Source organism: Amblyomma americanum, chromosome 5, assembly GCF_052857255.1.
Source record: "Amblyomma americanum isolate KBUSLIRL-KWMA chromosome 5, ASM5285725v1, whole genome shotgun sequence".
NCBI classification, from domain to species: Eukaryota; Metazoa; Arthropoda; class Arachnida; order Ixodida; family Ixodidae; genus Amblyomma; species Amblyomma americanum.
This window is the reverse complement of record NC_135501.1, coordinates 204,069,022-204,096,615: the sequence shown is the minus strand read 5'-3', so window position 1 is coordinate 204,096,615 and position 27,594 is coordinate 204,069,022. Positions and strand designations below refer to the sequence as shown.

Genomic DNA, 27,594 nt, shown 5'->3' with positions numbered 1-27,594 from the left:
AGCTGATGTGTTACAATTGCATCCTGCACTTCTGTTGCTCAACACTGGTTAAATTTAGCCTGCTTAAACGTCCTGATGGGCACATGTGCCCTTCAGTGAATAAAATTTGCAAAAATCTTTTTTCTTTTCGGCCATAGGAATGCAGGTATTACTCCCTCATTTCCTTTCCTCAAAACCAATTTTCATTTTTTTTTCCTTTTGACTGGTAGTGCTTGCCTGTTTGTTCTCTATTTTGAATTATTCGATACCTGCATTGCTATGGCCGAACAAAAAACTTTAGTCAAAAGGCACCAAAAGTTCTCTGTTCAAGTTGTGTGGCCCACATTGACAGATGCAGCCTGATTTTGGGATGCTTTGAGTATGCTGGCTGCTGCACCCATGGGCATCAGCTGGACAGAGCTTGTTCAGAAGCCGCACCTGACCATGGCTGGAATAGAAACTATGCAGCGCCCACTAGGCTTTGCTGTACATGTTGGTTTCGAAGTTTTTGTCAATAGATGCAATTATGTTCTGTGCAAAGTGAAATGTACTGGTAAAGTTCCCAAGGCAAGAACCACTGGCAGTATCTCCTGGCTTGTTAACAAAAAAATATAATCAAAACGATCAAAAGAAGGCATTCAACGGAGGTGTCTGGTTAAGATTGCAAATTCATGGTACAATTGAACACCAAGTTCTTATAAAGAAACATGCCATTTCAGAAACTACTTGGTTTCTTCATCAAGGCCTGACTGCAGGCGAGTTGCAGCTTAGCTTTTAAGCCCACGTATGTTCGACCGCTGGGTCTCTGAACTTAAACCGTGGGTGTCCCGAGTGCTAAATCAAATGAAACAAGCAATGAAAAAGCGGGTTTGTATGGCTGGTACATGCAGATAACACTATTTGTTGTTTCATTTTCAGGCTGAGCTTTTTCATCATGAAAGGTTTGAAGTAAATTCCTATTTAATCTACCTTGGGTTTAGAGTTGGCCCTTAAATTCAAATTTCGATTTAATGGAACTGATCTTGCATGCAAGAGCAGGCTCGAGTTAATCGCACTGTAGTAGAAATCAAGAGCAGGAAATGGGTGGGGGCCTAATGTGCAATACTGTAAAGAGATGGATTCATTAAGGTGATGTACTCCAAGGAATGGAAGACGTAGCCGCTGGCAGTGGAAAGTCAGATGGAAGGAAATGAATAGCGATTTTGCAGGAATATGAGTTAGCAGCTGCTTGTGTGGAACAAGGATAATTGAGAGCATTACAATTCCTGCAGTGTACATAATCCACCTGATAACGATGACCTTGAATGTCGCCCTGGGTACATTTGATGTGGAATTTTAGCTGCATCATTTTCTTGTTGCAACCTTACAGTGCCGCATGCTGACACTGCCACCAAGTGATTTGGCCCACCGGGCTGACCTGGTCTGTATGCTGCTGAGGGGGGATGAGCTCGCCCCTGCAGCACTGGCTGTGACGCCAGCCGGCATTTTGCGCTACTGGCCCAACATTGCCCATGAGAGTTCCTCCACCGATGCTCTGGCCGACCTCCAGGGAGAAGAGTGCTGCTCCCTCACCGACACACAGGTGAGTGAGTCTAACAAGTGTTCATTAGTCACAGTGGCATGAAGCAGTGAAAAGGCAGCGTTGAAATTTTTTGTTATGCCACATTGTTGTGATACTGCTGCTAAATGGTATTTAAAGACAGGCGTTTTTGTTGTACACTTATCTGCACCAGACATATGTGAATTGAATTGAATTGAATTTCAGTTGTCTGGAGCCAATAATAAACATGGCAGCAATACTTCTAGCTACCTATCCACATTGCTGAAAGACGATCATCGAAATTGCACAACAATATCTGGTGACTGCTTCTAGCTTTTGATCTGGTCATCACTGATGTCAACTTAACAAATTGCATTGCCTTTGATGGACAACTGACGTTGAGTGCAGTTTTTGTGGTTTCCTTTTTTTAACCTTTTGAATTTGTCCGTTTCCACCAGTGTACTGATTTAAGCCTGTTGAAAAGGACTCGTAAATAGGTGCTCGTTTGTTGCCTGTTATTCTAGAAACAGTTTGTGGCTGAGTGTGCACCCATGTTGGCATGTTCTTGGGAATAACCAGTTGGCCACAGTGCTCAATTCGGTGTTGTAGCATCCCTGGGAAACTAGTAATTTTGTAATTACTATAATTCTGCTGCTGTTGCAGCCTCTTGGCTGCATTGTGGCCACCACTACAAGCTCCCTGATGCTGGTTACACCGTCCACCATTGAAGGACAAGTAAGTTGGCAAAAGCTGGGCTGTAAGAACCTGGCAGAGTTATCAGAATTTGATTTCTTTGTGTTAACACCATCTGCAGCTAAGTGTTTTCTACCAGGGTAGTTCTGCCCACCCGTTGTGGACTTTTTATCGTCTTGCCTTTGTGTTCTGCACAAGCAACATCCTTTTCACATTCATCATACTTAAGGGGGGAAGGTGGTCTTGAAACTATTTTTTTTTTAATTTTTATTCATGATAGGATTATTATTCAAATGACTGTATAAGTACAGTTTTTTATGTTGAGTCCTTATTTTAATTGGGCTCTTGGTTACAAGCCATCTGCCAAAAAATGTTCATAAATTATTTGAAATATTTACAGAACTGAGTCACCCAAGATTCACTTTTTTTGTTAATGCTGCTTTTGAATTTGCGTCTGTGAAAGTACATTGGTAAGAAAATCTATGAATAGAACATATAAAACAGGTTGGCTAGTAATTGATGAAAGTTGCTAATTAAATTTAATGCGTGATGTAAAAGCCAGCAAAAATAGCATCACTGCACAGCTCTGCTCTTCCTGAATAAATTGATACCAAGCTCGTTTTGACTGCCCAATCAAACCAAAGAAAAAGCTCTTAAGGCAGAGACTGTATTTGCACAGTTACGAACAGAGATAAAGAGGCTTGAAATCTGAATGCACATATTGACTCGCAGGAAATTGAGTCACGGGGAAATGCCTGTAGCTTTTGCTGTGTTGATGTGATGTCATCTTGAGAGGTGTCAAATGAAAGGTGAAAAACGAGCTTTCAAACGGTGGCAGCATGGCAACAATCGGAATTGCGGTCACGTGAAGTGGAATATCATTTCAAAGCTTGCGCCCTATTTTGTCAGTCACGCCACTGTCTTCGTATATATTAATTCTTTTGTACTTCGGTATGGTCTTGAGCATGAATATTTGGCAGAGATATATAGTTTGAAGTGTATTTATATTTAGTACAAAAAGAATTTTTTCCAAAAACTGGGTTTTTGCTCAAAAACCGCAAGGGGTACGGACATCTACGTAATTTTAGATGATGCATGTTTTTTTTTGCTCTGTAATGATGCAAGAAACATCAGTATACATGGATCACTGTGCAGTATTCACATACAGCTGCTAAGTAATTTGTAACTGAATTTTTTCTCTTATGCTCTTTCGATTTCATCAACTGAACAGTGATTGTTGCTTTAGTTCATGTAAGGCATAAAAAAAATTATAATATATTTTCTGTTTTTTCATTCATTGTCATTCCAGCGATTATACTGCATTTTTTTCATGCCTGATGTTATCTAAAGTTACATTTTGCGTCCCAGCTAGCGTTCAGTTAATGAAAGAAGCCGAAATAGCAAGAGAGAAGAAATTCAAATATAAGTTAATTAGTTGTAGGGGAATACCATGGCATGGTCCATATACACACACACACACACACACACACACACACACACACACACACACACACACACACACACACACACACACACACACACACACACACGCACGCACGCACACGAATTTCTAGCACAGCGTTTTAAACAAGAAAACTATTAAGTAAAAATTTGGCGTAATGCTCCTTTAAGGTGAATGTCAATGCCACAGCCTTGTTGCACATCCTCATAATTGAGTTTGTGACATCTGCCTGTTCGTCTTGACTAAACCCTTATCGGCGGGCGTTCTATCTGCAACTCGGTGCCATAGCCTTATTCGCATTGTGACAGTCAAAAAGCCTTCGTTTTTGCGACGTGAGTGTTCATTATAAATGTGGCTGTTACAAGTGGGCTTGTCTGTAGTTAATCAGTGTTTCCCATGAAGCAAAGCTTAATATAGTAGGCCTTTTGTTGTAACATCTCGTGTCGCAACTGGCAGTTGCGTTCCCTCGAGCTCAAGAGCAGAAGAGTCAATGACTGAAAATTCGAACCCCCGATTTTTCAGATTTTTCAGACATGCTTGATTATTCAGACTTCATCGTGGCACTGCCACTTGCCCTATAGAGCCAATTTATAAGGGCGACCAAGTTTTGCAACACATCTCAATCAATTTCTTAATTTTTTTGGTGGGGCTGATATTCTTCACGGGTTGGCGCATTGCGCATGCGTGATCACGAGCTTCTTCGAATTCAATTTTTTAAACCTTTTATGCTCCTTAGACAGTCTGCTCAGTGCTACAAGTGTGAGTAAGTGGCAGATATCTTACTCTGATATCGCAACTTCATTATCTTTGCTCTCACAGACTACACTGCTGATAAAGCCCCTCAAGGCACCCCAGGGACTTCTAGCTGGCATAGGACGGCGGGTGTCATCGTTTATTTTTGGGGCCATGCCTTCCCAATTGGAAGCCGTGAGTGTTCTTTCTTTCAAGTACATAGCTGTGAGACTTTGATCTCTGTGTAGCTGTTACCCTGAGTTGAATTGCACCCCCTTCTTGTGTATAATAGCAAATGACATTTTAAAGAGAAGATATACCAACAGAAAAATTCCACCGACCTGTCATTGCACTTCAGCAGTATTTTTTCTGGTTTTTTTACAAACACTGACACACATAGCTGTGCCCCAAGGTGTGTGAGATAAGTCTGCTTGGGGTAGAGTTCTAAGCATGAAAGTAAGCAGTGTTGTATAACTTTCGAGAAATCAATATTTTTCTGCATAGTTTCAAGAACAGATAACATCCTCCATTGGCAGTGAAGATTTTGCTCTGTAAATAGTAGGATCGTGTTCAGAAGTGCCAGCAGGTTTAACGTAGAACTTCTTAGTGCATTAACATTGGCATGGGATTTGTGTCTGGTATAAACCCCATGTTTGCCTTTAGCCTTTTACTCTTGCTGGGTCTGATGCATTTCTTCAATTTCCAGAGACACCTTGTAAAGGTGCTTGTGGAGCCAACAGAGGAAGAAGATGAAAAATTTGTCTATGTGCTTCTTCGAAACAGTCTCCAGAAGTGGTTCCTAGAAGAAGGCCCCGAGAGGGTGAGCAGTGACAGGTCTTTGCTTGGCGTAGCTCCTCATTGGAAAGTGACATTGACAGATCGTAACTCACTCGTGCACTTAATGTGTTGTTCTTTAGACTTGGCGTAGTTGGGTGGTACCTGCGTAGCTGTTGCATTTTTGTGAGAATGCCGAATGGACATGGGGCTGTCTTTGCAGAGATCTGCTGCACAGAGCACTTGGTTCTGTTTAGCCCTGTTGACTTTTGCTGGAGAAGCAATGCTTCACTGGATTTGCAAAATGTTGCAGACATACAGTAGAGATGGGCTTGCGTTGACCTGTACTCAGACATCCTGTTCCTGTGTCGATTCGTTCTTTTACATTTTTTCCAAAGCGCAATTTTTTCTTTGGCTGATGATCTGCCGGTTGTGAACCTTTGCACAACCATGTGCACTCAAATTTGCATCTCCACACCACTCCATGTGTGTAGCAAATGTGGATGTGTACGTAGCCATTTCCACACTCGAGTTACAGTTCGCTGTCTCAGCAATGGGGTTGTGCTGGTTGACCACACTGTATGTCACTGCCTGCATGAACTGGTCTCGCTGTCATGCACACTCAATTTATTTTGGGACAGTTCGGAGAAAATGGTGCTCTTTTATGTTCAAGTCAACCAGCTTATTGTAGGCTAGGTAAGCCACTGGCACAATTTCAATACAGTGAGACCACTTACAACTGCGTGGAGTGCCTGCAGGTAGTCATGGGTTTTCGCTTTCACAGTGCCGTACATATTTTCTATATGGAATACGCACATATGGTGTCTGATGTTGATGCTCGGTAATCGATTCAACATCCATCATTAGTTCCAGAATTGTTTTAGGGAGCCTTGGTGCGTTTTTTTTTTCTTTTCTTTTCAGTTCATTACATGTTGGTGCATCTGTCTCATCTTTTTCAGCTTTGTAGCGAATGTGACCTAGACCGCTCCATGAAGGAGCAGTTCCATGAGGCTGTCTGGGTATGTATCCAAGAATTTAGCACTTCTCAGCATGATACACAGTGTGACATGTGTCAGTTTGAGGATGAGGTGGAATCCAGTGTTGGTTGTTTTATCAAAAGTTGTGTAGTTTTGTGGAGGCTAAAATAATCTTGTGCGGACATTGACCTCTTAACCAACACGGATTTCTAAGTCTGCTGGCACCATCAAGACTTGGCTTTTTATTTTTTCTCTGTTATCGTTATATGCTGTCCATACTTGGGGTTCAGTGTTCCTGGTTTTTGGATTTTAAGAATTGAGAGGACGCATTGTTTCTGAGTTTAGTACACACTCAGCAGTGCAATTCATCTTGCAAGGGTCTCCCTAGAAATTTTTCAAAGGTGGACATTTGTCGACTAGGAAGGAGGGGACCCTGGGGGAGAGAGAGAGAGGCTGTTTAATGAAGAAAAGAAAAGAGATTTGCTGGCTTGTGAAAAGTGGGGACCTGTACTCTGTGTTGGGGAGGGGTTTTGGGGGGATTGTGGTAAGAGAAGGGGGAGAAAAAAGTTTTAAAGTTAAAAGAATTATAAAGAAAAAAATTAGGCGGTCATTGAATTGGGGCAAATACACATCGAAGGGAATCTAAGTCGTGAAGTTAAATGTCCTGCAGATGGGCGGACAAAAAGTTAAGCACAGTGCGCATACATAGCAAGGGGCGATAGAAGAAGGTTTTGAAGTTTATCAATTTGTCCATTGTTCTCTAGATAGGCGAATTAAAAAAAAATTGGCGGTTGTTTAGCTCTGGTTAAATCTGAAGTGACGCGATAGCTACAGCTGGCCGAATGAAACTTGGTCACGTGACGAACCACATGATCAGCCACGGCGCCGCGCCGCCGGCAGCTGCTCTGCATCACGTGACCAACCACGTGACAGCGTGGCGGCGCCGCCACACCGAAGGCTCGAAATGCTACCGTAATGTAGCTATCGCTACAAAATGCATTGCACAGTACTGCTGTGAAGGCCAGGCGGAGGGATCTAAAACTGTTCATCGGTAGCAGCAATTATGTGAGGATCCCAGGAAGATATGAAAGATATGAGCTGGGAAACATAGTGGTCGTTGGCATAGCAAAATTAAGCTGGAGCGGCGGATTGTATGCAAGTGCATTTCAGTCTCGGTGCGTGAAAGACTCATACATCGGTTTATTGTACCCCATTTTGTCATTTGCAGCAAGTGGCAACATGCTTCCCTAAAATTTCTGAAACTTTTTTCCCACGATTGCCACTCGCAGTAGTTCAGCAGGCTGAAAACATTTTGAACATCTTCGGCTCTGCGCGCCCTCTGGAGCAGCTGTTCTGGCTTTCAGTATTTGCCTTTTTGATTGTGCCTTTCTGATTTTGCGCCATGCCAGGGGCACTATTACTGTGTTCCTCCTCCTCTTTCTTTCCTTCTCGCACTTCTTCGCTTACTCCAACAGCGGCTGCGGCATCGATGGAACCGCTACTTCCTCTCGCTCCCGCTAGGGCCGTTATTGCTGCACACCTGCTTGTTTCTCTCACACTCCTTCTGTCCTGTCACAAGCCCAGGCAATCTGGACAAATGCTTCTAGTTTGCATGGCTGCCACCACGTGTTGTGTGGTGCTGAACATTTTCAATCACTATGGGAATTTCTAATGCTTGGTACATCTCATTATCTTCTGTGACCATCGTAAATAGTTAGTGTGGGTGCAGGAAGCATTTCATAGGCGAGGTTTTGCAGCGAGGAGGAAGAGTCGATCTTGACAGTTGCCATGTTCGCGCAGAATCTCTCGGGACTTCTAGTTTTCTCAAAATTATAAGTTTAAGATATTTTCTCTTGAGTTGCGTGGTGTTTGCTGTTGGTGGCCAACAGATGACACTAGTAGATGCTAACATCCATAAAAGCTGGGGATAACAGTGCCCACAACAATGCGCTTTTATGGAAATGTGGGCTGTACTTCTGATGCAGTAAAGAGTACCTGTGTTTGCCCGCACCACAGCCGGTGTTGTGGCAGTGAAGCTGCAGTGGTTGCTACCAGCATGGGCAAGTCCGCTGAGCATAGACAATTCTGTGCATCATGCATTGTCTAAATTAACGCTCTTTTGTCCACTCATTACCTTATAGAGTTATGGGCAGGTGATATCAGACATGGGCGGGTGGCCAAACTAGTGGGGTTTTTCTTGATCGTGGTAAAATAGTTATGAATTTCAGACATGCTCAGTGCATTTTTCTGGCAACAAATTTTAATGCTAGGCAGACCCTTGCTTTTTTTTCTATACACTTGGTATGCATGCTAGTCATTGTGCTTATGTTTCATGTTGAACTGTTTCTGATTGTCCTGGTCATGTGACGTTCTTTAATGCGACAGCATTAGACTTTACTTCATGCGATTTCTCATCCTGCATTAGTCACAAAAGTTGCTGATTGGTTGAGTGGGCGATGACGTACATCACAAGGTCACATGACCATGACACAAAAATTGAAAACTGAAAAATATGCTGGAAGCACGCAACTGGGAAAGGGTGAGGTAGGCAGCCTGGAATAGGTTCTTGGCGTACTCACTCTGTGCATGATTATGTGTGTGCAAATAAAGGTACGATGACAGTGACAGCATTTTGTATGTGGTGGAAGATCTGTGACGCATAAAATTGTAGCAACAACGTTGCTTCTGATGCTGACGCATTCAAGGTGGCTCCCCTCCTCCCCCAATACTTTTTCTCTCTTGTCTTTCTTCCTCTGCACAGGATCGCGAGAACACCTTACCTAGGCATCTGAAGGCATGGTGCATTGACATGCAGTTGTCATCGTAAGTTTTATCCTCAATTCCATTGACTAGAAGTTTGCAAATATTAAGTTTTCTGTTTCGAAGCAAATGCGAATAATGAAAATTGGCTGTGAGTCGAAGGGATAATTTTGACTGTCAGTGCAGGTTGTTCAAACTAAAGATAAACACTTTTCCGCTAAACAGAACAGTGAAAAGAAATGGTGGCAATTCAAACAAATTTTGTTTTCACACATCATCAGCATAATTTACTGCTGTGAAAGCTCGTTAATTCGAACCTCGATAATTCGAATTTTTGGATAATTCAAACTACACTACACCTCGAAACAACCACAGCATAGCATGCATGCCGCATCTATGCCTCTTCCTCTACAAGCCTGGCTGCTTCCGTGCGCACATTGTCTCTTACCATAGTGATCTACAAAGGCAGGATTGCTGCCACTCGGGTTCACAGCCAGCTGTAAACTACATCATGGCACGACGCAGGGACACACTGGGTAGTGGGGCACTTCGTTTTCCATCCTGTGAGCCCTAAGAGGCCGTGCTGCAGTGGTTCTAGATGGCCCTCAGCGTATTGATTTTATGCAAGGTCTAGCATTACCGAATGTGTGCCTTTAGTCGATTCTATGCCGTGGTGTTTTGCCACGAGTTCAGATGATCACTAAACTCGCAAGTTCTGATTGCTTAGAGGATTCAGATAATTTTTTAATTGGTTTTGGGGGGAAAGGAAATGGCGCAGTATCTGTCTCATATATCGTTGGACACCTGAACCGCGACGTAAGGGAAGGGATAAAGGAGGGAGTGAAAGAAGAAAGGAAGAAGAGGTGCCGTAGTGGAGGGCTCCGGAATAATTTCGACCACCTGGGGATCTTTAACGTGCGCTGACATCGCACAGCACACGGGCGCCTTAGCGTTTTTCCTCCATAAAAACGCAGCCGCCGCGGTCGGGTTCGAACCCAGGAACTCCGGATCAGTAGTCGAGCGCCTAACCACTGAGCCACCGCGGCGGGGCGAATTCAGATAGTGCGAATAGTGAAAGTACAGTGCAAAGCGAATCGAATAGCAAACATTATTCGCAAGCTATTCAAAGTTTAGAATATGCAAACCTTCACCATCGACACTTGCTTTGTATTTGTTTTCACGTCGCACATATGTATGATTCCGTATGTGTTGCTACTACATATTCCGCACTTTCATAAGTATTGCTACATATTCCTCACTTTTTCCCGCCTAGGAATGGTGTTGCAGTCTTGATGGCTGCCCTGAATATCCAGGTTTCTCAGCAGCTCTACTATGCCATTGGTGAGCACATTTGCCAAGTGTTTTCACTATAGCGCTTTCAAAACTTCATGTGAAACATAATAGTCTCTTGCGACCTTTTACTGGGATTGTGAAGCTGAATGACATATGCATAGCTATCCACCTAGCAAGTGTCTGCAGTTTCGGGGCTGGCCAGATCAGCATATATGTTGGAACGTCACGGCTGTGCAAGTTTTGAAACTGCTACAATTAATATGACCTGATCATATGCTGAGATATTTTCGGTAGTCGACACTTGACAGTTAGTGGTGAAAGGGCACTGTAGGAATTACTATTAGTTTTGTTTGTGTTCTCACTAGTTTGTATGTACTGTGGGGGACAGAAGTACCGCCGCTGGCTCAAATGCATCGCTGTGTCACCAGATTCACCTAGTGACCTTAGAATGGCACGTCTGTCTCGTGCGCCAAGAGATGCTCATCTGCTCTGTCTCCCGTTTGCTTGGTGCGAGAAACAGGCCACACAATGGGTCGACAAGCTGGTGTGCTTTATGGCGTAAGGCGCCAGCAAGCTGCATTCCGTTTTGGATTTTACCAGCAGCTCGCTGCTGCGGGCTACCAGAGTGCTGCATACCAAGCCCAAGGACTGGAACATCGTTCCGGGGACATTGTCGGACGAACCTCCCCCCTTGCTCTTCTAGCAGGAAGGGACATGGTGATAAAAAAAATATTTATATCGCCTTAGATTCTCACGTCCTGAGTACTTCTGTCCCCAGTAGTACTTACGTATGAGTTACAGTAAGAACTGGACACCTTTAGTGTAATGGCAGTACACAAATTGTGCTCAAGAGAGGGTGCTTACATAAAACGGCTAGGACTTGGTTTGTTGCTTGTTTTTCCTTCAGATTTTTTCTCTATTTTTATTTTGTATCATTGTGTACATGCTAACATTTTATCGCTCTGCTTTCTCTCTAGGCACTGTGGATGTTCGTAACTTGGGCTCTCCAGCCGATAGTCCGGCCAGTTTCACGGACTTCACAGTGCTTCGTTTCTCGGAGCAGTACACGGTCAGTTGCTTAGGGATTCGGCACTGTCTGTTGGCTTGTTGTTTGTGGGTCATGTTTGCCGTTTTCTGTTTTTTGCTTTGCTCTTCTTTTGCCTATATGTGCCAGTCGTAATATTCTTCTGATGAATTCAGTTGTGTGTTTCAGTGTGCCTTCTGTCTTTCTCTAACACAATTTCATTGTTGATGTTGAAAAATTGCAGCTAAAGCTGCTATTTTTATTGTTGAACAGTAAAACAGGAATTAGTAAAGAAGCATACTCACATAAGCCTTGTTACGTTTTTAGGCATGCTAACCATTGTCTAAGATTTTGGAGTATCATGCCAGAACCATTATTTACAGAAATTTTTTTTTTTTCGCATCATTAAGAAATGGAATCATTGTATGGAAAAGAAAATGAGCAGTGTGAATGCAAATGATATTTTTTTTTTTCTATCGTGGCAACCCCCCTGCTGCAGCATATGAGTGAGCAGGGCAGTCCTTGAAAAACGATATCACAGCATCTTCGTTTGGCTGTGGCAATGCTGTACCTTCACTGACACCTGTGGCCTTTTTTTTTTTGCCATTTCATTTTTATCTCAACAACTTTCTACTCCCCGGCATATTGCAGTTCGCTATCTGTGGCAGCACTTGTGAACTGGAGCACCTCACGGGTAAAAGGTTGAAATGAATCACTCTTTTTTTCTGACAGGAGAAGGATGAAGAAGCACTGCTGAGCTACAAATTTGTCCTTCCATCAGCAAACCGCCGCTCAAGCTTCGTGTACAGCGACACCAAAGTCTACTGCGTGACACGTGAGTATGCAGTTGCATGCATTTTTTTTGTCTGACAGGGTTCCATTCACTAGACCATATTGAATTAATCAGCAATCTTTGGGGAAACAAGATCATGTGCTTGCACTGAAAACAGCTTACTGATGGGTTTGCTTCAGATTCGCGGGCAAGCATGAGGATGATAGAAGCCTTACCTAGCAGATTCGTAGATCAAGCAGACAGCAAAAAAAGTGCCAAAAGTGGCAAACTGCAAGTGCCAGAAAAAAAGCGAAGAAAGTGACTGGCACACTTTTGACTGGCAAAGTGACTTACACACGTTTATACGGTATCTCTGCTGCTGCTTTCTAATAAAGCTTGTCATTTACGTTGTCCTGTTTAGCGCAGTCCACTTTTTGTTCGATTTGAGGCTATTGTCATCACACGTGCGATGTTTTTGACATACCTTTTTTCCTCCTCTCCCTTTTTTTATAGCCTTCATTTGAGTTATTTCTGAACTAAACTTTGCAACAGTTTGTGGCATAGGCAAGCCTGAAAGGTCAACATTTTTCAGTGCATCTTCAGCATGTCACCTCTTTCTCTTTGCTATGCGCAGTGAAAGCTGTGAATGGTTTAGTTATTTGAAACAAGAACTTACAATAATTTTGCGAAGGTTTTTTGAGCATCGAAAATATGGGATGGAGGTAGAAGTGGACACACGTGGCGGTATCTTCCAACAACTTTATTGGGAATATACATCTATATATACATGGACCGCTGCCGCTACATCAAATGACATGCTTGATTTCCATCGGGAAGGTAGGTAAGCAAGTTCTTTATCGGAAAGATATACAGATGAAGTGTTCCTGCAAGCACTTCGTAGTCTAGCTGTTTTTTACGATTTGATGATTTCGCGTATATCAAAGAGTGGTCTACAATGTTTGCATGTGTTGCTGTATAGGATAAGCACTTCATCTTGTTCGTAATTATTTGTGTTCACGAAGGTGATCATTAATACAACGACTTGTTTGGCCTACATACTGTCATCCACTTCTGTCCCCATCCCTTGTTTTCTGATGCAGTGCAACCTTAGCAGAGTATGAACCAAAAAGCCCCACGTTCAACATTGTTATTAGAATGAAGTATGGTCTGCTGCATAGCTAGTTAGACATTGCCTGCCAGGTCTGCAGTCAATGGTGCACATTTGCTTGAGTGGGCAGGAAGATTTATTTATGTTTTTGGGTTTGTTTTTGCTTGTTTTTTCCAGCTGGAAGCAATGTGGATGATCTGGATGTAATTGAGTTCAAGAAAGACAAGCTTCTAGGAGCAGGTGAGACAATGACACCAGTGTGGCTTGCGAAATAATCTGCACCCACAGCTTGGTTTGGTTTATTGGTGTAGTAAAATCGGCATTGAAGTACAAGGGCTGACCTGAATACAATCACGAACGTCTGTTTCCTGTAATGGCATGGTTTTTTGATTGTCATTAGTTATCTAGCAACATGACTTATTTACATGCACTCAAATTAACGGTGCTGGAAACGGCAGGGACAGTTGTGGTGTATTTTAATGCAATAGCATTTAGGTTGTCATCTCGCAAAAAATTTCCCGACTTTCTTGTCACAGAATTCCCCGATTGGTCGGGAGAGATCACGTGACCTTGTGACATCATCCAACCTGTCCACTGTGGCAGCTAGCAACTTGCCCACCAGTTTGTGAGCAAACTGCCCACCATGGCATGTGGCAGTTAATGAGTGGTCGAGAGAGGTCACATGACCTTGCAACGTCATCTCAGCCTGGCTACCATGGCATGTAGCAACCTGCCCCCTGTGGCATGTGGCAACGAAATTTAGTTTTTTTTTAACAAACCAATTAACCCTCCGCCCTCAGTCCCCAGCGGCTGCGGAGCAACTGACCACAGCAGCGGTCAGACATGTGATGCACTGCAGGGTGCTAAGAATTAAGAAGTTTGCAGGCATAGGGTGGATGCGGCTGGCAAAGGACAGGGTTAATTGGAGGGACATGGGAGAGGCCTTTGCCCTGCAGTGGGCGTAGTCAGGCTGATGGTGATGATGATGAATGCAATTGCCACCGGCCCACCATGGCGCTGTGCATGAGTCTTACAGGAGCTCGGGAAGAGTGACCTGGGTCCGATTGGCCCCACCAGTGGCTTTGTTTGAAGCAGCTACCTGCCGGGGCAGTGGTGCATCACTTAACCACTGCACCACCATGCCAGTAGTGATGTGAGGACTTCCCGTGATCTGAATCAATTGAGAGGGTCATGATGTCGTCAGCACCACGTGACCACCAGTGGACCAATTATAGAGCACCACCTAATTTGAAAAATCTGAAGACCCCCAAAATTTTGGAAGAAGGCCCGCCCCAGAAAATGGAGTAAGATGGATTAGTTGGTCAGATTAATATAATCCCATGTGATAATCCAATAGAAGGAACTGAAACGTTCTAGTAGGTGATGGCTCCAGCGCATCATATCATATAAAGGCAATAGAATCAGTTTCAGCTGGTGTTTTGGCAGGGAAATTGCAAGTTGAACATTGGACACTCATTGCACGCACCATAGCAGGCAACCTAAATGCTTTCGCATTTTCTTCTTCAGGAATGTGGTTGAGAAGGCGCCCAAGTTTTTTCCCTCGTGCGTTTTCACCCACTGTCCCATTGCACATGCTTCACCACCTAACAGTAGCAAGCGCAGCAATAGAAGTGATATATCTGCAACAATCGCGATGCTATTGTTTGACGGGGAAACATGTCCACTGAGGCAGTAGGTGAGCACGCAAAGAAACCGCATCTTATTTTTATTTGTTCTAAAGGATGGGCAGCTAGTCAAATAATGGCAATTGATGCTTGTTTGTGCTATTTCTTTTTAGCAACAGCTGATTCTTGTTCTTTTGGTTTGCAGGCTCCTATGAGGGAACGCCATTGTTCTTTTCTCATGTCAACGGCATAGTGTCCATTCACTCTATTCATGCACCCGCACATGACGTGAGGTCAGTGCATCTTTATGTGTGGTACTTTAGCTATTTTCTTTTTTTTGTGATATAGAACAAACATCACTGAGTAGACAGTGAGCCTGTTTGCAGAATGTACAGTGCAATCCACTTATAATGATAATGATAAAAACCAGAAAATTCGATCGTTATAACCAATTATTGTCAAGGGTGCACAGCGTCTTGGCTCTTTGCCTAGTTCGCTGGGCGAGCCACACTCACCCCCTCCGGAGCTCCCGTCAAAAGATAAACACGCCGTTATCGGCTCACAGCATCGTGGTGCACTGCCAAGGTCTGCACTGTGGACAGCACGAAACGGGGGAATGCATAAGAAAAGCGAACGCTTGAAAAAAATAAATTCTCAACCATTTCGGGCGGAAACTACGTTTGTGTGAGACAGCGTTGCGCTGAAGCGGCCAAGCAAGCTCCTCCCTTCAGTAACTGTCACTATGAGAACGCTTGGTTCCCAAGGCCTGTAGGCAACGTTCCCTCACGAATTTCGCCAAGCCAATCCGTTTACGGAGTTTTTTACGTATTCACTTCAAAGTATTTCATTTTTTATCAAACTTTCAGACAAATTTTGGTGGTAAACACCATCCAGGTGGCCAGAATCGTATTGTATCCGTTATTTCGCTGATAATTGTATTGTTATATACGGTTTATTTTTACTTAGGGGAAATGGGAGAATTCATAAATCTAGAGAATTTGATCATTATAAGTGATGTATCGTTACATCTGGTAGTGTTTTATAAGTGGATTACACTGTAGCTGCTGTGGAGGCTCAGTGGCTATGCAGTTCAGCTGCTGATCCCAAGGTTGCGGGATTGAATCCAGACCATGGCAGCCGCATCCCAGTGGAGGTGAAACGCAAATGGCGCCAGTGTGCTGCGCGATGCCAGCGCACGTGGAAGAACTCCAGGGGTTCTAAGATAACTCAGAGCTGTCCACTACGGCATGCCTTGTAGCCAATGTGCTGCTTTGGGAAGAGACTGCTATGCTTACAGAATGTGAAGCTCTGTACTCAGCAGTGCCACTTTTACATTTTTGAACTTGCTCTAGGGCTTGAAAACATCGTGTTTTACTCATACATTGAGCTGGACTGATGGCACCAACTCAATAAATGATAAAGCATGTGAGAAAGTTCTGTGGACAAACATGTGAAGGTTACTGTGGACACTGCACCACCCACATGTTGCACTCTCATTTGGGCAATTAGGGAAACTGTCTAAATCAAAATTGAAGATGATAGCCATTTTTAAGTTTGCTTAGGTGAATCGTGCAAATTTTCAACAAAAGTGAAAACACCTGTTGTCCTTGCAGCTACAGGTCTGGCGTTTACTTTTCATATTGAACTTGATGCATCTCAGCAGAGTTGGAGACTAACCATCTTTCCGCATTCATAGGAGTGTTGCAAAATGAGTGAGTGAGTGAGTGAGTGAGAAAAAGTATTTAAGCACTCTCTTGAGGTTGCAAGAGTAACAAAAAAGAGGGGACGCTAGGCAGAAACCTGTGTTAATGCAGCTTGACAGCTACCCAACACCCCTCTGCTGGAACCTTTGAGTTTGATACATCCAGGATCTCGTGCATTCTAAAACGCAATGAAAGAGGCACAGTGCATGCAGATTAAATGACTTCATTTTTATAATCGCAGTATGATGGCTATGCACATTCAAAAAGGTGAAGTATTGTAATATACGCCTTGAAGTTTCTTCTAGTATAATGTTATCCTTTCGAGGATATTGAGGTAACGTGCTAAGCTACTATATGCAAGTGATTGCGTATGATGTGTAGTGCGGCAGAAAGGAATGCACCAACTGGTTTGGTGCTGTTAAGAACTGCAGTATAATCACTGCTTCATTTTAGTTTGAAAGAATGCTAAAGCCAGCCTTCCTCAGGAGCCAGAAGGGCAACGAATGAAGAAGCAGCAATTATACCACAGTTTTTCTATCCCTTATGTGGCCTGTGCTGACCTTTGATGTCACAGCCATCATTTGGCAATTGAAACTGAAACAACATGAGAGGAAACTAATCTATAAATTATTCAGCAGTCAGAGGCGAATGCCACATGGTGAGTCATGTATACTAATGTCCTCCACATCATTACAAAGAAGAAAACACTCAGCCAAAATTTGTTGTTTATACCCCTTTAATGTTATTGATAAAAATGGCTCCAGACTGCTACTTAGCGGTATGCCAGCGAGGAGGGGTTCTGAGTTTTACACAGTGCGACCATTGGCAACCATTTGTTTAAAGATATTTCAAATATGATTGTAGTATTAACGAATGGCTGGTTCCTATAATGCCATGGGAATTGAGTTTATATAGGACTTAATATTTGTCGAGCAAGCGCCATATCTGTGGACCGGTGCTTCTCGAAACTGAATTCACAATCTTATGAAACTGAGTGCTTTGATAGAAAACTGTTTATTCTCGCATATATGATTTTTTTCCCATACCTTTAGATAGTATCGTGAGAACTGAAATAAGTCTGTAATTGAGGTATCTGGTGCAGTGCCGCCTTTGTGAATGACAACTTCTACAATTTGCATGTCTTCTGGAAAGATGCAAGAGAATATAGCAATATTGTGAATATCCATTAGTGTTGAGGCTAATAATTTGAAGGGTTCGTTGTGAAAGCCATCTTTTGTCTTCAGTTTTGCTGTTTTTGAGGTTTGTGAAAACTGTTGTGGTTTCCCTATCGTTTGTAGGCATTGGCTACCGTTCCTTGTATACAGTATTATCAAGATGATCTTATTCCTAGACTTATCACATACAGCTGCTGATGCACATTTCTTGATACTGTTGCCAGGTGGTCCCGCAGCAAGTGCTTACTGTTTCACATACCTTACTTTCAGCCGTGCTGTGGAGCGCTTGCTTCAGGATTCAGATTCCCCGGCTGATGATGAGAGAATGGAGGTGAGCAGAGCACACCAAACTTCCTTTTCCCCCTCTCTCTTCTCTAGTATTTCCATGGGCGTTTGAGAGCAGATCTGGCGTGTAGTGTGCATCAGACAAACTGTTAAAGATTCACAGGCGTGATTTAATCACAACGGGAGAGCCGTAGATATCTCTGCGTCTAGGAAAAATGTGCATGGACTAAAACTTTATGGCAGCTTCCACTCATCACAAGTCACTCAGGTCATCTCAATACTTTCTTTAGTACAGGGTGCAAGCTCTTTCATGTTAGTGAGTGTGCCTCTAAAGGCCGTTTCAGTAATCACCATTAATTGTGGCATGTTGTTTCTTGGTGATAACAGTGCACTGGCGCTTATGAGCAACAGAACTGGAACAGATATGCCTGGGTGAACTTCAGATAATTTATTGCTGCCTTTTTTAGCTCCTAGAGTTTGGTTTTGGTTTCTGCAATCTGACACCACAGGGCAGTACACGGAACCACTACAGGTTGTGTGTTAGTAGAAAATGACAGAGGAGCGAAAGGACTGCTGTCCTTTGATATCGCAGCACATAGAAACCAAACTCTTGGAGAAAAAAAGTGCCGTAATAAATTATCTGATATACAGTGGGGCGTATATTCTGCAGTGCTGTCATTTGCAAGTCCTTGCACACCATCACCAGCCAAAAAGAAAAGGAATCTGAATATATTTGAGGTCTGTACTAGTATTCTAAGGGAAGTCTTGGGTAGTAAAAATTTAAATTTTTATAATTGGAGATATTGTAATGAACCTAGGTGGTTATATGTATTTCATGCTCCTTTTTTAAAAAATATATTTAGTTTCAGTATACCTAATTAGACCAATTATTTTCTCATAATATGGGAACTAATGGAATTAATTTATTACGGGTCGTTAAAACGCCTTCCCTCAATATTTCTTGGTTCCATTTGAAATGGAGCTGTAGCCAAAGACCTGCCATGCGGAGCTATGCTGTTTATATTGTTATTAAGGTACATCATCATCTAAAAATGTTCAGTTACGTCGAAGCATCATAATTATGAAATGTAAATAGGTGACATTATTGTTCACAAAATTTGTATGTTCAACCCAGCCATGAAAAAAATAGCATAGCTGTATGGTTTGGCTCTTTCTGATTTCAACGGTATAAGACGAATTGAAATTGCACCATAAAAAACAACAAAGACTTCTGTGTTGGCAGAAAACACGAAATTAAGAAAACGTGCGCGAGCTGTTCAAAGGTTGTTGTAGAGGCCTCGGAAAATGGCGGAATGCGGATGTTCTGACAGGATTTCATAATAGTAGTACGAAGATGCAGGGAAGAGCGCCAGCTTTCAAACAAGACAAGATAGCAGCCATCAGGGATGTGGTTGCGGCAAGCAACAGGCGCATAGTTCTGCTGCATTTTGCTCCGAAATCATCATTTTGGCACTTTGGAGGCATCAAGCATATTGATTTTTTTATTAGCTGAAGGTTGAATTAGAGCTTGAAACTTTGTAGGTTGTAGATACTTTGGAGTGTATAGTAGACTGCCTTTAAAATGAACTTGAACGGACCAGAAAATTTGTTTGAATACACTGAGGTGTATTCATACTTCTGTGCAACATTTCTCGCTCTCACTATTCACTGTCCGTTCCAGGTGACGAGTGTTGATGAAAGCAATTTTGCCAAGTTGCGTTCAGCATTCGTCTTGTTCTGCAAAAGTGAGCTGGTAAGTGGACGGCAAGTGGCGAGCATGTTTTCATTTTTTCTGCCCACCGAGTGTAAGCGGGGCAATTCTCACTCACTCACTGCTACACTGCAGGAGTTTCTGGTATATTGCTACATAACTTTCCACATTGCGTTTTGGTAAACTATTGCAAATAATACTTTTCTAAGCGGACATAGTTGGGCTGACGATGATGATTTTAAATAATTGCCTTCTGCATGTTTCCTTGTTTTGACGTACACTACACTGATGTTTAAACTCAACGTGAGTATTTCAATGCCTAGCTAATTACCTAAATGCGTCTTACTGTGCAGCTATGGTCTTATAATGAACTGCACATCTCCAACCAAAGATTTTAACTTTAACCCAACGTTTCGAAGCCGACTCGGCTCCGTCAGGGGTGACCGAGAGCTGTAGCTAGCGTCTTCTAAGTATGGAGGGGGGTGAAAAGAACAACAGCTGTGTCGCAAAAGGCGCGGGGGAGGGGGATTTAGGCGGTTAGTCACGCTGGCACACTGGAGGGAGGTGGTGAATGGCGACTTTTTTTCGTTGAGTTGAAGAGCGAAGTCCCTGAGCATATACTGGGGGCAGGTTTCCTTTTGTGCAGTTGATATTGTTCGGGGTGGTTTGGATATGCCAGGATTCCAGATATGGTCTGGAAGGGTTTGGTCCATAGACCATAGCTATGGTCTGTACTAGGGGTGTGGAAATGCTCGATAACCTCAGCGCGGCCTCACTGGAACATCTCAATTGATAAAGGAGATAAGGTTTATGAGCCGTGGCCTCTGATATCAAGCATAACTGCAGTGTTTGCTGAACCTGGCTGAACACTGTCACGTCGCCCAGTCTTGATGACCATATGTTTGAGCATCATGAACATGCAGACCAATCACAGCAGCGTGCTGTGCAATGTCGGAGTGGGCCCTATTCACAGAAATTATATTTATTCAGTTTGTTTCGAATTAATCTGTATATTCACCATTTGATTCATTCAGCCCGTCAAATAGGAGAATATTCAATTCTGTGTTCGAAAACTTTGAATATTCTCACATAGTCAACTGTACAGTCAAGCGCAGCATGGTTTCACAACATAGCAGTAAGTTACCGTGAAAATTGGAGGGTGTGAAAATGTGTCAGATATGCGGTACAGACCAATGAGAAACATGCAGTGAAACAGGCATGTGCCCTTCCAGACTTTTCAGCTATAGACCAACACCATGTTTACAAACATAGAAGGCATTCGCAGACGTCGTTTGCTACAGTGAGCAGTTCACCTTCATTCAGTTACCGTGCTTTTTCGTGTAGAGCTGTCTAGTAGTCTGTCACAGGCACTTCCATATTTATCTGTCCGGATTTTAAGAAATTCCTGTGTGCCAACTATACTGGCCTAATCGAAAGCAAACATCGCTCACAAGGTAGCATATTACTATTGTGTACGTTCTTTGAGCATCAATACTTGCCTGATTTTTTTTTTAATTATGTACTAAAATACTAGTGTCGCCCATGGATACAGTTTTCGAAAAGACTGGCTGAGCGGCCTAAGCAAGGGTTGTTCCCCCTGTCCGTTCGAGAAGCAACCCATGCCTTCTGGGCAAATTGTGCAGTTCCTTGAAGATGCCGTTTCACCTGCTCATGAAAATTGAAGTCGAAAGGAAGAACCATAGCTTCGACAACTAAAACACCACAAAAAGGCAACAGTAAGCTTCAAAAGAAACGCCAGCCCACGGACGGGCTCTCAGTTGCTTCTTCGCCTGGGAGATGGAGCAGCCTGTTGGACTCACTGCTTGGCTCGCATCTGCTAAAACTGTACTCGCAGTCAACAGCAGTTTGTCCTTAATTCCACCAAATACTGGCAAGGACTGATGTTTCATTACATCTCAAAGAACGTAGACCATAATATGCTACTTTGTGAGCGATGTCTGCCATCGATTAGGCCAGTACTTTACCCACAGCAGCTTTTTTTTAAATCCGGACAGATAAATGCAGAAGTCTTTGTAGTTTTAATGACTGTGTTAGCGAGCAAATGTAGTGCAAGCGACAGCAACTGCACAAGGATCTTGTGCAATTTGGAGAAACATCCAGCTGATAGAGCTCCTGTTAGGGTTGTGTCCTGCGTTATAGCACACTTTTATTTAGACATTTTAAAAAGATGTCAGCTTTGTGATGTCATTGCACACTTTGTTGCACTCTCCTTCAAAGTACTTGCTGTCAGCTAATGGCCGCCTTCATGGTTACCCTCTGAAATGACAAACGTATTTCGGGAAGTTTTCTTTATATGTGTTTCTGTAGGATGTGTTCCCGCCCAGTATCCCCAACCGAGAGTGACTCTTGCACGCAGGTGTCATGGTGTTTTAAAAATACATTGCCTTTGGAATGACGTTTTACACTTTCGCATTCTGATCCAGAGTCTACTTTGCTTTTCTTCGCGACGGGACGACATCATAAATGCAATGTGAAATCGGAAAACTGCTAACTTGTTTGCATGAATTCCTATAAGACGTAACCTTAACTTATACCTCTAGCCGTAGCACATTTTTGCCTACCCGACCTACTTCCTGGCTTTGCCATATTTGTGTGCTCTTTCAAATTGCATAATCTGCACAATATTCCTCTGCCATTGGCTAGGGACATGGTGCTGAATGTCTGTCTTTGAAAAATCATAGCCAGAGAATAGTGGAGCTTCTGAATAAAAATATCCATTATATGCTCGGGAATTTGGCATGAATGTTACTAGCAGCAGCATTTCTGTAGTTGTAGCATAAAGAGCAAAAACAAGTTTTGGCTTTGGTACCTGTTTGTAGTGGCGACAAGACTAAATTGAGAACAGCGCAGCTGCCTATGGATAGGAAAATGACAGGTACAACATTAAGAGAGGAGAAGAGAGCACAGTTGCTCAGGAAACAAATGTTAGTTAATGACATCGTAGTTGAAGTCAAGGAGAAGTGTTCATGGGCAGGAGGGCATGTTATGCAAACGCAAGCTAACTGATGGTCCAGTAAGTAATGGCATGGACTTCAAGAGAAGGCAAGCACTGTGGGGCAGCTGAGAGTCAGGTGTTGTCCTGCCGTTGACATAATTGGGCTGATGATGGCGATGGCCCATTTGTGCTCTCTGCAAGTGCTCTAACCAAGGGCATCATGGATGTTTGTTCTCATTTCGAGGCATTTCACGTAGCTTCACCTAGTCTGGGGTTCATCCCGATGCCCTGAGCTTTCACATCCATCTTTGCCTCTCTGCAATGCAGCTGAAGAGTGAAGAAATCGTGGACAGCATCTTCCCGGGGCGCGCGGAGCCGTCCAGTGAAACAGACTCTGCCCTAGACACGTGTGTCTCACAATTGGGCTACCGGCTGGTGGACGACGTGCCCGCTGTGGACCCACGCTGGGCACAGCAGCACGCTCCAGGTGGCAGCGCTGCTCACAGCTCGGCATCGCTCATCATCCACCACCAACTCGAAGATAAGCTGCGAGCCCACCAGTTGCTCTTGAACTTTCTCAAGGGCGTCGGTCTTTGGCCAAGGGTACGTTAAGGCCTCTTGCTTGCTACGATTCCATGAAAAATGGCAGATTTAAGCATTTTTCGCGTAATTGTGTATTAGCAGTCATATTCTCATTTTTGATGCTGCTGTTAGAAGATGTCAGTAGGAGTGACAGTTTAATGAAAAGATGACTACTTTATCTGAACAAATATCACACAAGGGGGGAGTTTGAGAACATGGGAGAATTTAAAAATATGTATTATTAAGATTACAATGAAATTTCAAACTGCCAACAGTAGCCAGTGCCCCAAGTGTCAACCGTCATGCCAACCGTAGCCAGCGCTCCCCCCACCCCCCCCACCCCCACCCCCACCCCCCAAAGCCCTTTTAGTAGTTTATCTTTCTCAGTTACCCACACTGCATGCTTTCCACATCCATTGCTGCCTTCTTTGCACTGGCACGCTGTGCGCTTTGCCAGGGTCTTTAAAAAGCTGGCTTCTCCTAGAGACTCCCAAGCCTGGTGGCGAAGGTCACTGTAGCTACCTTGAAAAGCTCTGGAAAAAAATAATTCACACTAGTATATTCATACATTTGAAATGGAGAGCAGATGACTGATCATCCGTTAGGGTAATAGAACTGATTCCAAGAGAAGGAAAACATAGCAGAGGGCGACAGAGAGTCAGATAAGCAGATAAGGTTTGGAAATTTGCCGGGATTGGGTGGCTGTACCTTGCACAGAGCGGTGCTAGTTGCAGATCAGTGGGAGGGTCTCTTGTTCTGCAGCAGGACGGAATCAGGCTGACGATGATGATGATGTGAAACTGGGTGCACATTGCCCTCGCTTTGCAGCTTTAGAAGAGTGTATCGCCGTACAAGAAACCTCTTCTCAAGAGGACTGTGAAAATGATTTCATGTTCTTTTTCTTTTTTTTTCTGGTAGAATGTGGTTGTGGTCTGGGGGGCATCACACTCCACAATAGTTCATGCACATTCTTGATGAGATAAAGCGCCTTTGATCAAGCTCTTTTGTATTCCCTACCCCCTCAGTGCTACTCATGACATCATCCTTGATGTCACTGTGTAAACCCTGTTGGAAGAGCTTCGATATTGTTAGTAAAGAAGGTAGAGCCTCAACCTGGCTTAACTAGCTTAACAAATTCCATGGACCACTGATTAAACCAGCAGGCTCAAATTAAGGTGGCAAAAATGGCATGCCATTTATTGCTACTTCATCGGTAGTTGCCTGAGGTTGCCTCTTTTTCCGTGCTTTATAATAGGGTACAAGCTCTAGAGCAGAACCAAATTTTTGAAAAGCATCCTATACAGCTTTATTGAGATGTGCAATATGAATTTTAATTTCTTAATTTTTGTTTCATTGAGCACCATATAGTGAGTACTTTCATCATTATCGTTAACCTGACTACACCCATTGCAGGGCAAAGGCCTCTCCCATGTCTCTCCAATTAACCCTGTCCCTTCCATAATTTAACAAAGTAGTTTTTTTCTGCTACACTTTTGACATAACCAAGTTCTCAGACATTGCACACATATGTTTTGAAGTTTTGCGACAAGCATAACAAGTAAAAGATTAACAGAGATAGGGTTTTTCATTGCTACCACACCTGCTAGCATGTATGAATACCACCTAAAGGTAGTGAACGACAAATGCACAGCAGTTAACTAGGACTTCCTGCTGCTGCTGCTGCTGCCGCCGCCACCGCCCTACTACGCAGCTTACAAGCGCACCCCTTTGGGCTCTAAACTGCTGACAAAAGCTATACATGCTGTCACTCTTTAAGCAGCAGTACACAAAAGCCTCCGTTCTGGAACAGCGCCGCCATCTGTCATGCATGTGTGCTATCTGTGCGGAGTCTGTGTAGTTGCTCCAGTGCATTCCAGGTGCCGCCACCATCTGTCATGCATCTGTGCTATCTGTGCGAAGTCTGTGTAGTTGCTCCAGTGCATTCCACAATGGAGGTTTTTGTGTACTGCTGCTTAAAGAGTGACAGCATGTATAGCTTTTGTCAGTAGTTTAGAGCTCAAAGGGGTGCGCTTGTAAGCTGCGTAGCAGGGCTCCAGGGCATTCGTGCAAGTTGTTTCCTTCGGTGAGGGGACGACTAGAGCTCCTTTTATCTGCCAGAGATTTGGAACACTGTGCTGATCAAGGCTGATGCTGATCTGATGCTGATGCTGATCAAGGCTTGGAAGGCGGACCGAGTTGTTGTACTAACACCACGGGTATCTTTTTGTCTGATGCACAGCTCTATGCAGTCACCGTGCGAGGATCGCCGATGGCAACCAATCTGCTACTTCAGGAGCAGGCAGAGAAGCTGGTTGCGGCCATGCAGCTGCGTTCATTACAATCCCAGTGAGTTACGGCTTGCTATAAGTAGGCAAATCTGCCTTAGTGTTCCGCCAAACGCCACAGTTACTAAAAATAGTTGAAACCTTGCTAGTTGGTGTGACATCTGAATAAATGAAGTTCATGCGCAGCTGTAGCATGTGGAAAACATATACAGAGGAACACAGCAAAGGGCCTGCATTGAGCACACTGTTATCTGTAATAGTGGCACATCATAAATGGAGGAAAATTAACAAATGACTACATACGGTTGATGCTTGTGCAACCGTGCCACCTATTAGGCCCACTGACAGGGAAGTTCAGCTCTTTTTAAAGCGTGTTGCTGGCCTTAGTTGATACACACCTAATGACTGTGAGAAAAGGGAAAGGCATCCGGTGAAAACGGAAAACAAAGAATTCTTCCCGTACCGGTCGAGTTCCCTGGAAACTTGCGTGTTATCATTTGTTCGTTGTCTGCTATTTATTGTCTGCATCTGCTGTGTTCTGTGCTTGCACAAGAACCTCAAGCCACAGAGACTGCAGTGTGCGTTCTTTAAAATCTATGGTCAGAGTCAGCAGCTCACATGACCTAGTCTCATTTAAATTATAGACGACATACATCTTTCTAGGCATGTATGAATAGTGAATTTTGCGTTCAAAGCTAATAGTCATTATGTTCAAATAGTTTCAAAGCAAAGCAAATATTTTTTAATTGAAGCGAATAGTTAGCGACGTGAAATGTAGTAGTAAAAAAACTCAATATTCATTAGAGCTGAATATCATATGTAAAATACGTGGTGTGCAGAAATCACTGAGGCAATTGATGTTTAAAAAAAATGAAACAAAACAAAAATAAATACTTTCAAACTATAGCAGTGTACGAAATGCAGTAAGCCAACGTTAACCAAATGTCACAGTCTGAAGTCCTTACCGTGCGATTATTTACATGCTGCTGATTTTAAATATAAAGGTTGCTGACAGATTTTTCTCGCGCTGAAATTTCAGATATGTCGCATCTGATGCCGCAATTTCTCCGACCTCATTATCGCAGCACACGGTCACTTGATCACATTATGCATGCTTGATCGCATGTTCATACCACAGCCTGGTAGGCTATGGTTTGAGTGGTTCATTACGTGAAAGTCAGTGAAGGCACCGTACACACGCCAAAGGGGCACGTGGCACGCAGCCATATACCAATTGGAGGATGCGGTACCCGCGATTTCAGGGATGGGTCCTCGCATAGACCAACCTCGAAATTTTGCACTGCTCCGGACGGAGGCATGTTGTCGGCATTCGAACACACTCTCTTGCAACGCAAGGTGCACCGCTGCGTAAAAGTGCACGGTGCATCTATTTGTGGGGAGCAGGTTTAAATTAAACTTTTTCTGAAGAGAAGATAGCACCTGTAGATGCACGAGGGAAGGTATACTCCTACGCCAAGATCATGAGCGTAAGAAAATGGTGTTGCTCTTCGAAGTGAAGACTGATCAAAACACTTCGTGGTGCTGGCTTTCTCATCGCGGTATTTAAAATTACTGACATTTCACTTCTCATCTCTTTTCAACTGACGAAGGGTGTAAACAATAAGGTATCGCGTGCTTCCAGAATTGGTTTCCAGCAACACTGTGACTATGAAAGCAAACGCCGATAGAGCCTCTGTCATGTTGGTTGTTGTGCATTATCTTTTTCATCCTCTTCGTCTTTCAGGCCTTCCGTGTCGTGGGCACAGCACAGTTCCCGCCACGGCTTGTTTCTTTTCGCATCTGCACTGTCTGTGCTTTGTTCCATTACGTGCGCTCGTCGGTGACATGCCATGCCGGTCAGCTGTCGAAGGCCGAGTTTATAGACGTGGCTGCTGCACTCGCTGTGTGCACAGACATCCAGAGCGGTGCAATCGTGTAGAAGTATCGAAGCAGCTTATTTTCTTGAATTATAAACTAAAAATATTTTGAAAAATTCAGTTTCGAATAGTAGTACAGTAGAATCTCGATGATACGAATTCCAAGGGAGCATGCAAAATATTCGTATCATCCCGAATTCGTATGATCCAAAACAAGCCAACTTCCACATGGGAATCAACCGAAAAATGAACCAAACTTTATTACGGCGAACTACTTGCGG

The 27,594-nt window shown here is 43.4% G+C and overlaps 1 protein-coding gene across 1 annotated transcript in view; it reads left to right on the top strand.

Moving 5' to 3' along the window:
• The window catches only part of LOC144133475 (nuclear pore complex protein Nup133-like), a 50,116-nt gene that overhangs the window by 4,355 nt on the left and 18,167 nt on the right, over window positions 1-27,594 (top strand). Inside the window, exons 4-18 of the mRNA XM_077666589.1 lie at window positions 1,349-1,561; window positions 2,183-2,254; window positions 4,494-4,601; window positions 5,113-5,226; window positions 6,140-6,199; window positions 8,919-8,980; window positions 10,191-10,258; window positions 11,188-11,279; window positions 11,967-12,069; window positions 13,292-13,354; window positions 14,945-15,032; window positions 17,888-17,948; window positions 19,584-19,655; window positions 22,897-23,172; window positions 25,391-25,497. Of these exons, the coding sequence (XP_077522715.1) occupies window positions 1,349-1,561; window positions 2,183-2,254; window positions 4,494-4,601; window positions 5,113-5,226; window positions 6,140-6,199; window positions 8,919-8,980; window positions 10,191-10,258; window positions 11,188-11,279; window positions 11,967-12,069; window positions 13,292-13,354; window positions 14,945-15,032; window positions 17,888-17,948; window positions 19,584-19,655; window positions 22,897-23,172; window positions 25,391-25,497 (1,559 nt within the window). The remainder of the gene's footprint in view (window positions 1-1,348; window positions 1,562-2,182; window positions 2,255-4,493; window positions 4,602-5,112; window positions 5,227-6,139; window positions 6,200-8,918; window positions 8,981-10,190; window positions 10,259-11,187; window positions 11,280-11,966; window positions 12,070-13,291; window positions 13,355-14,944; window positions 15,033-17,887; window positions 17,949-19,583; window positions 19,656-22,896; window positions 23,173-25,390; window positions 25,498-27,594) is intronic.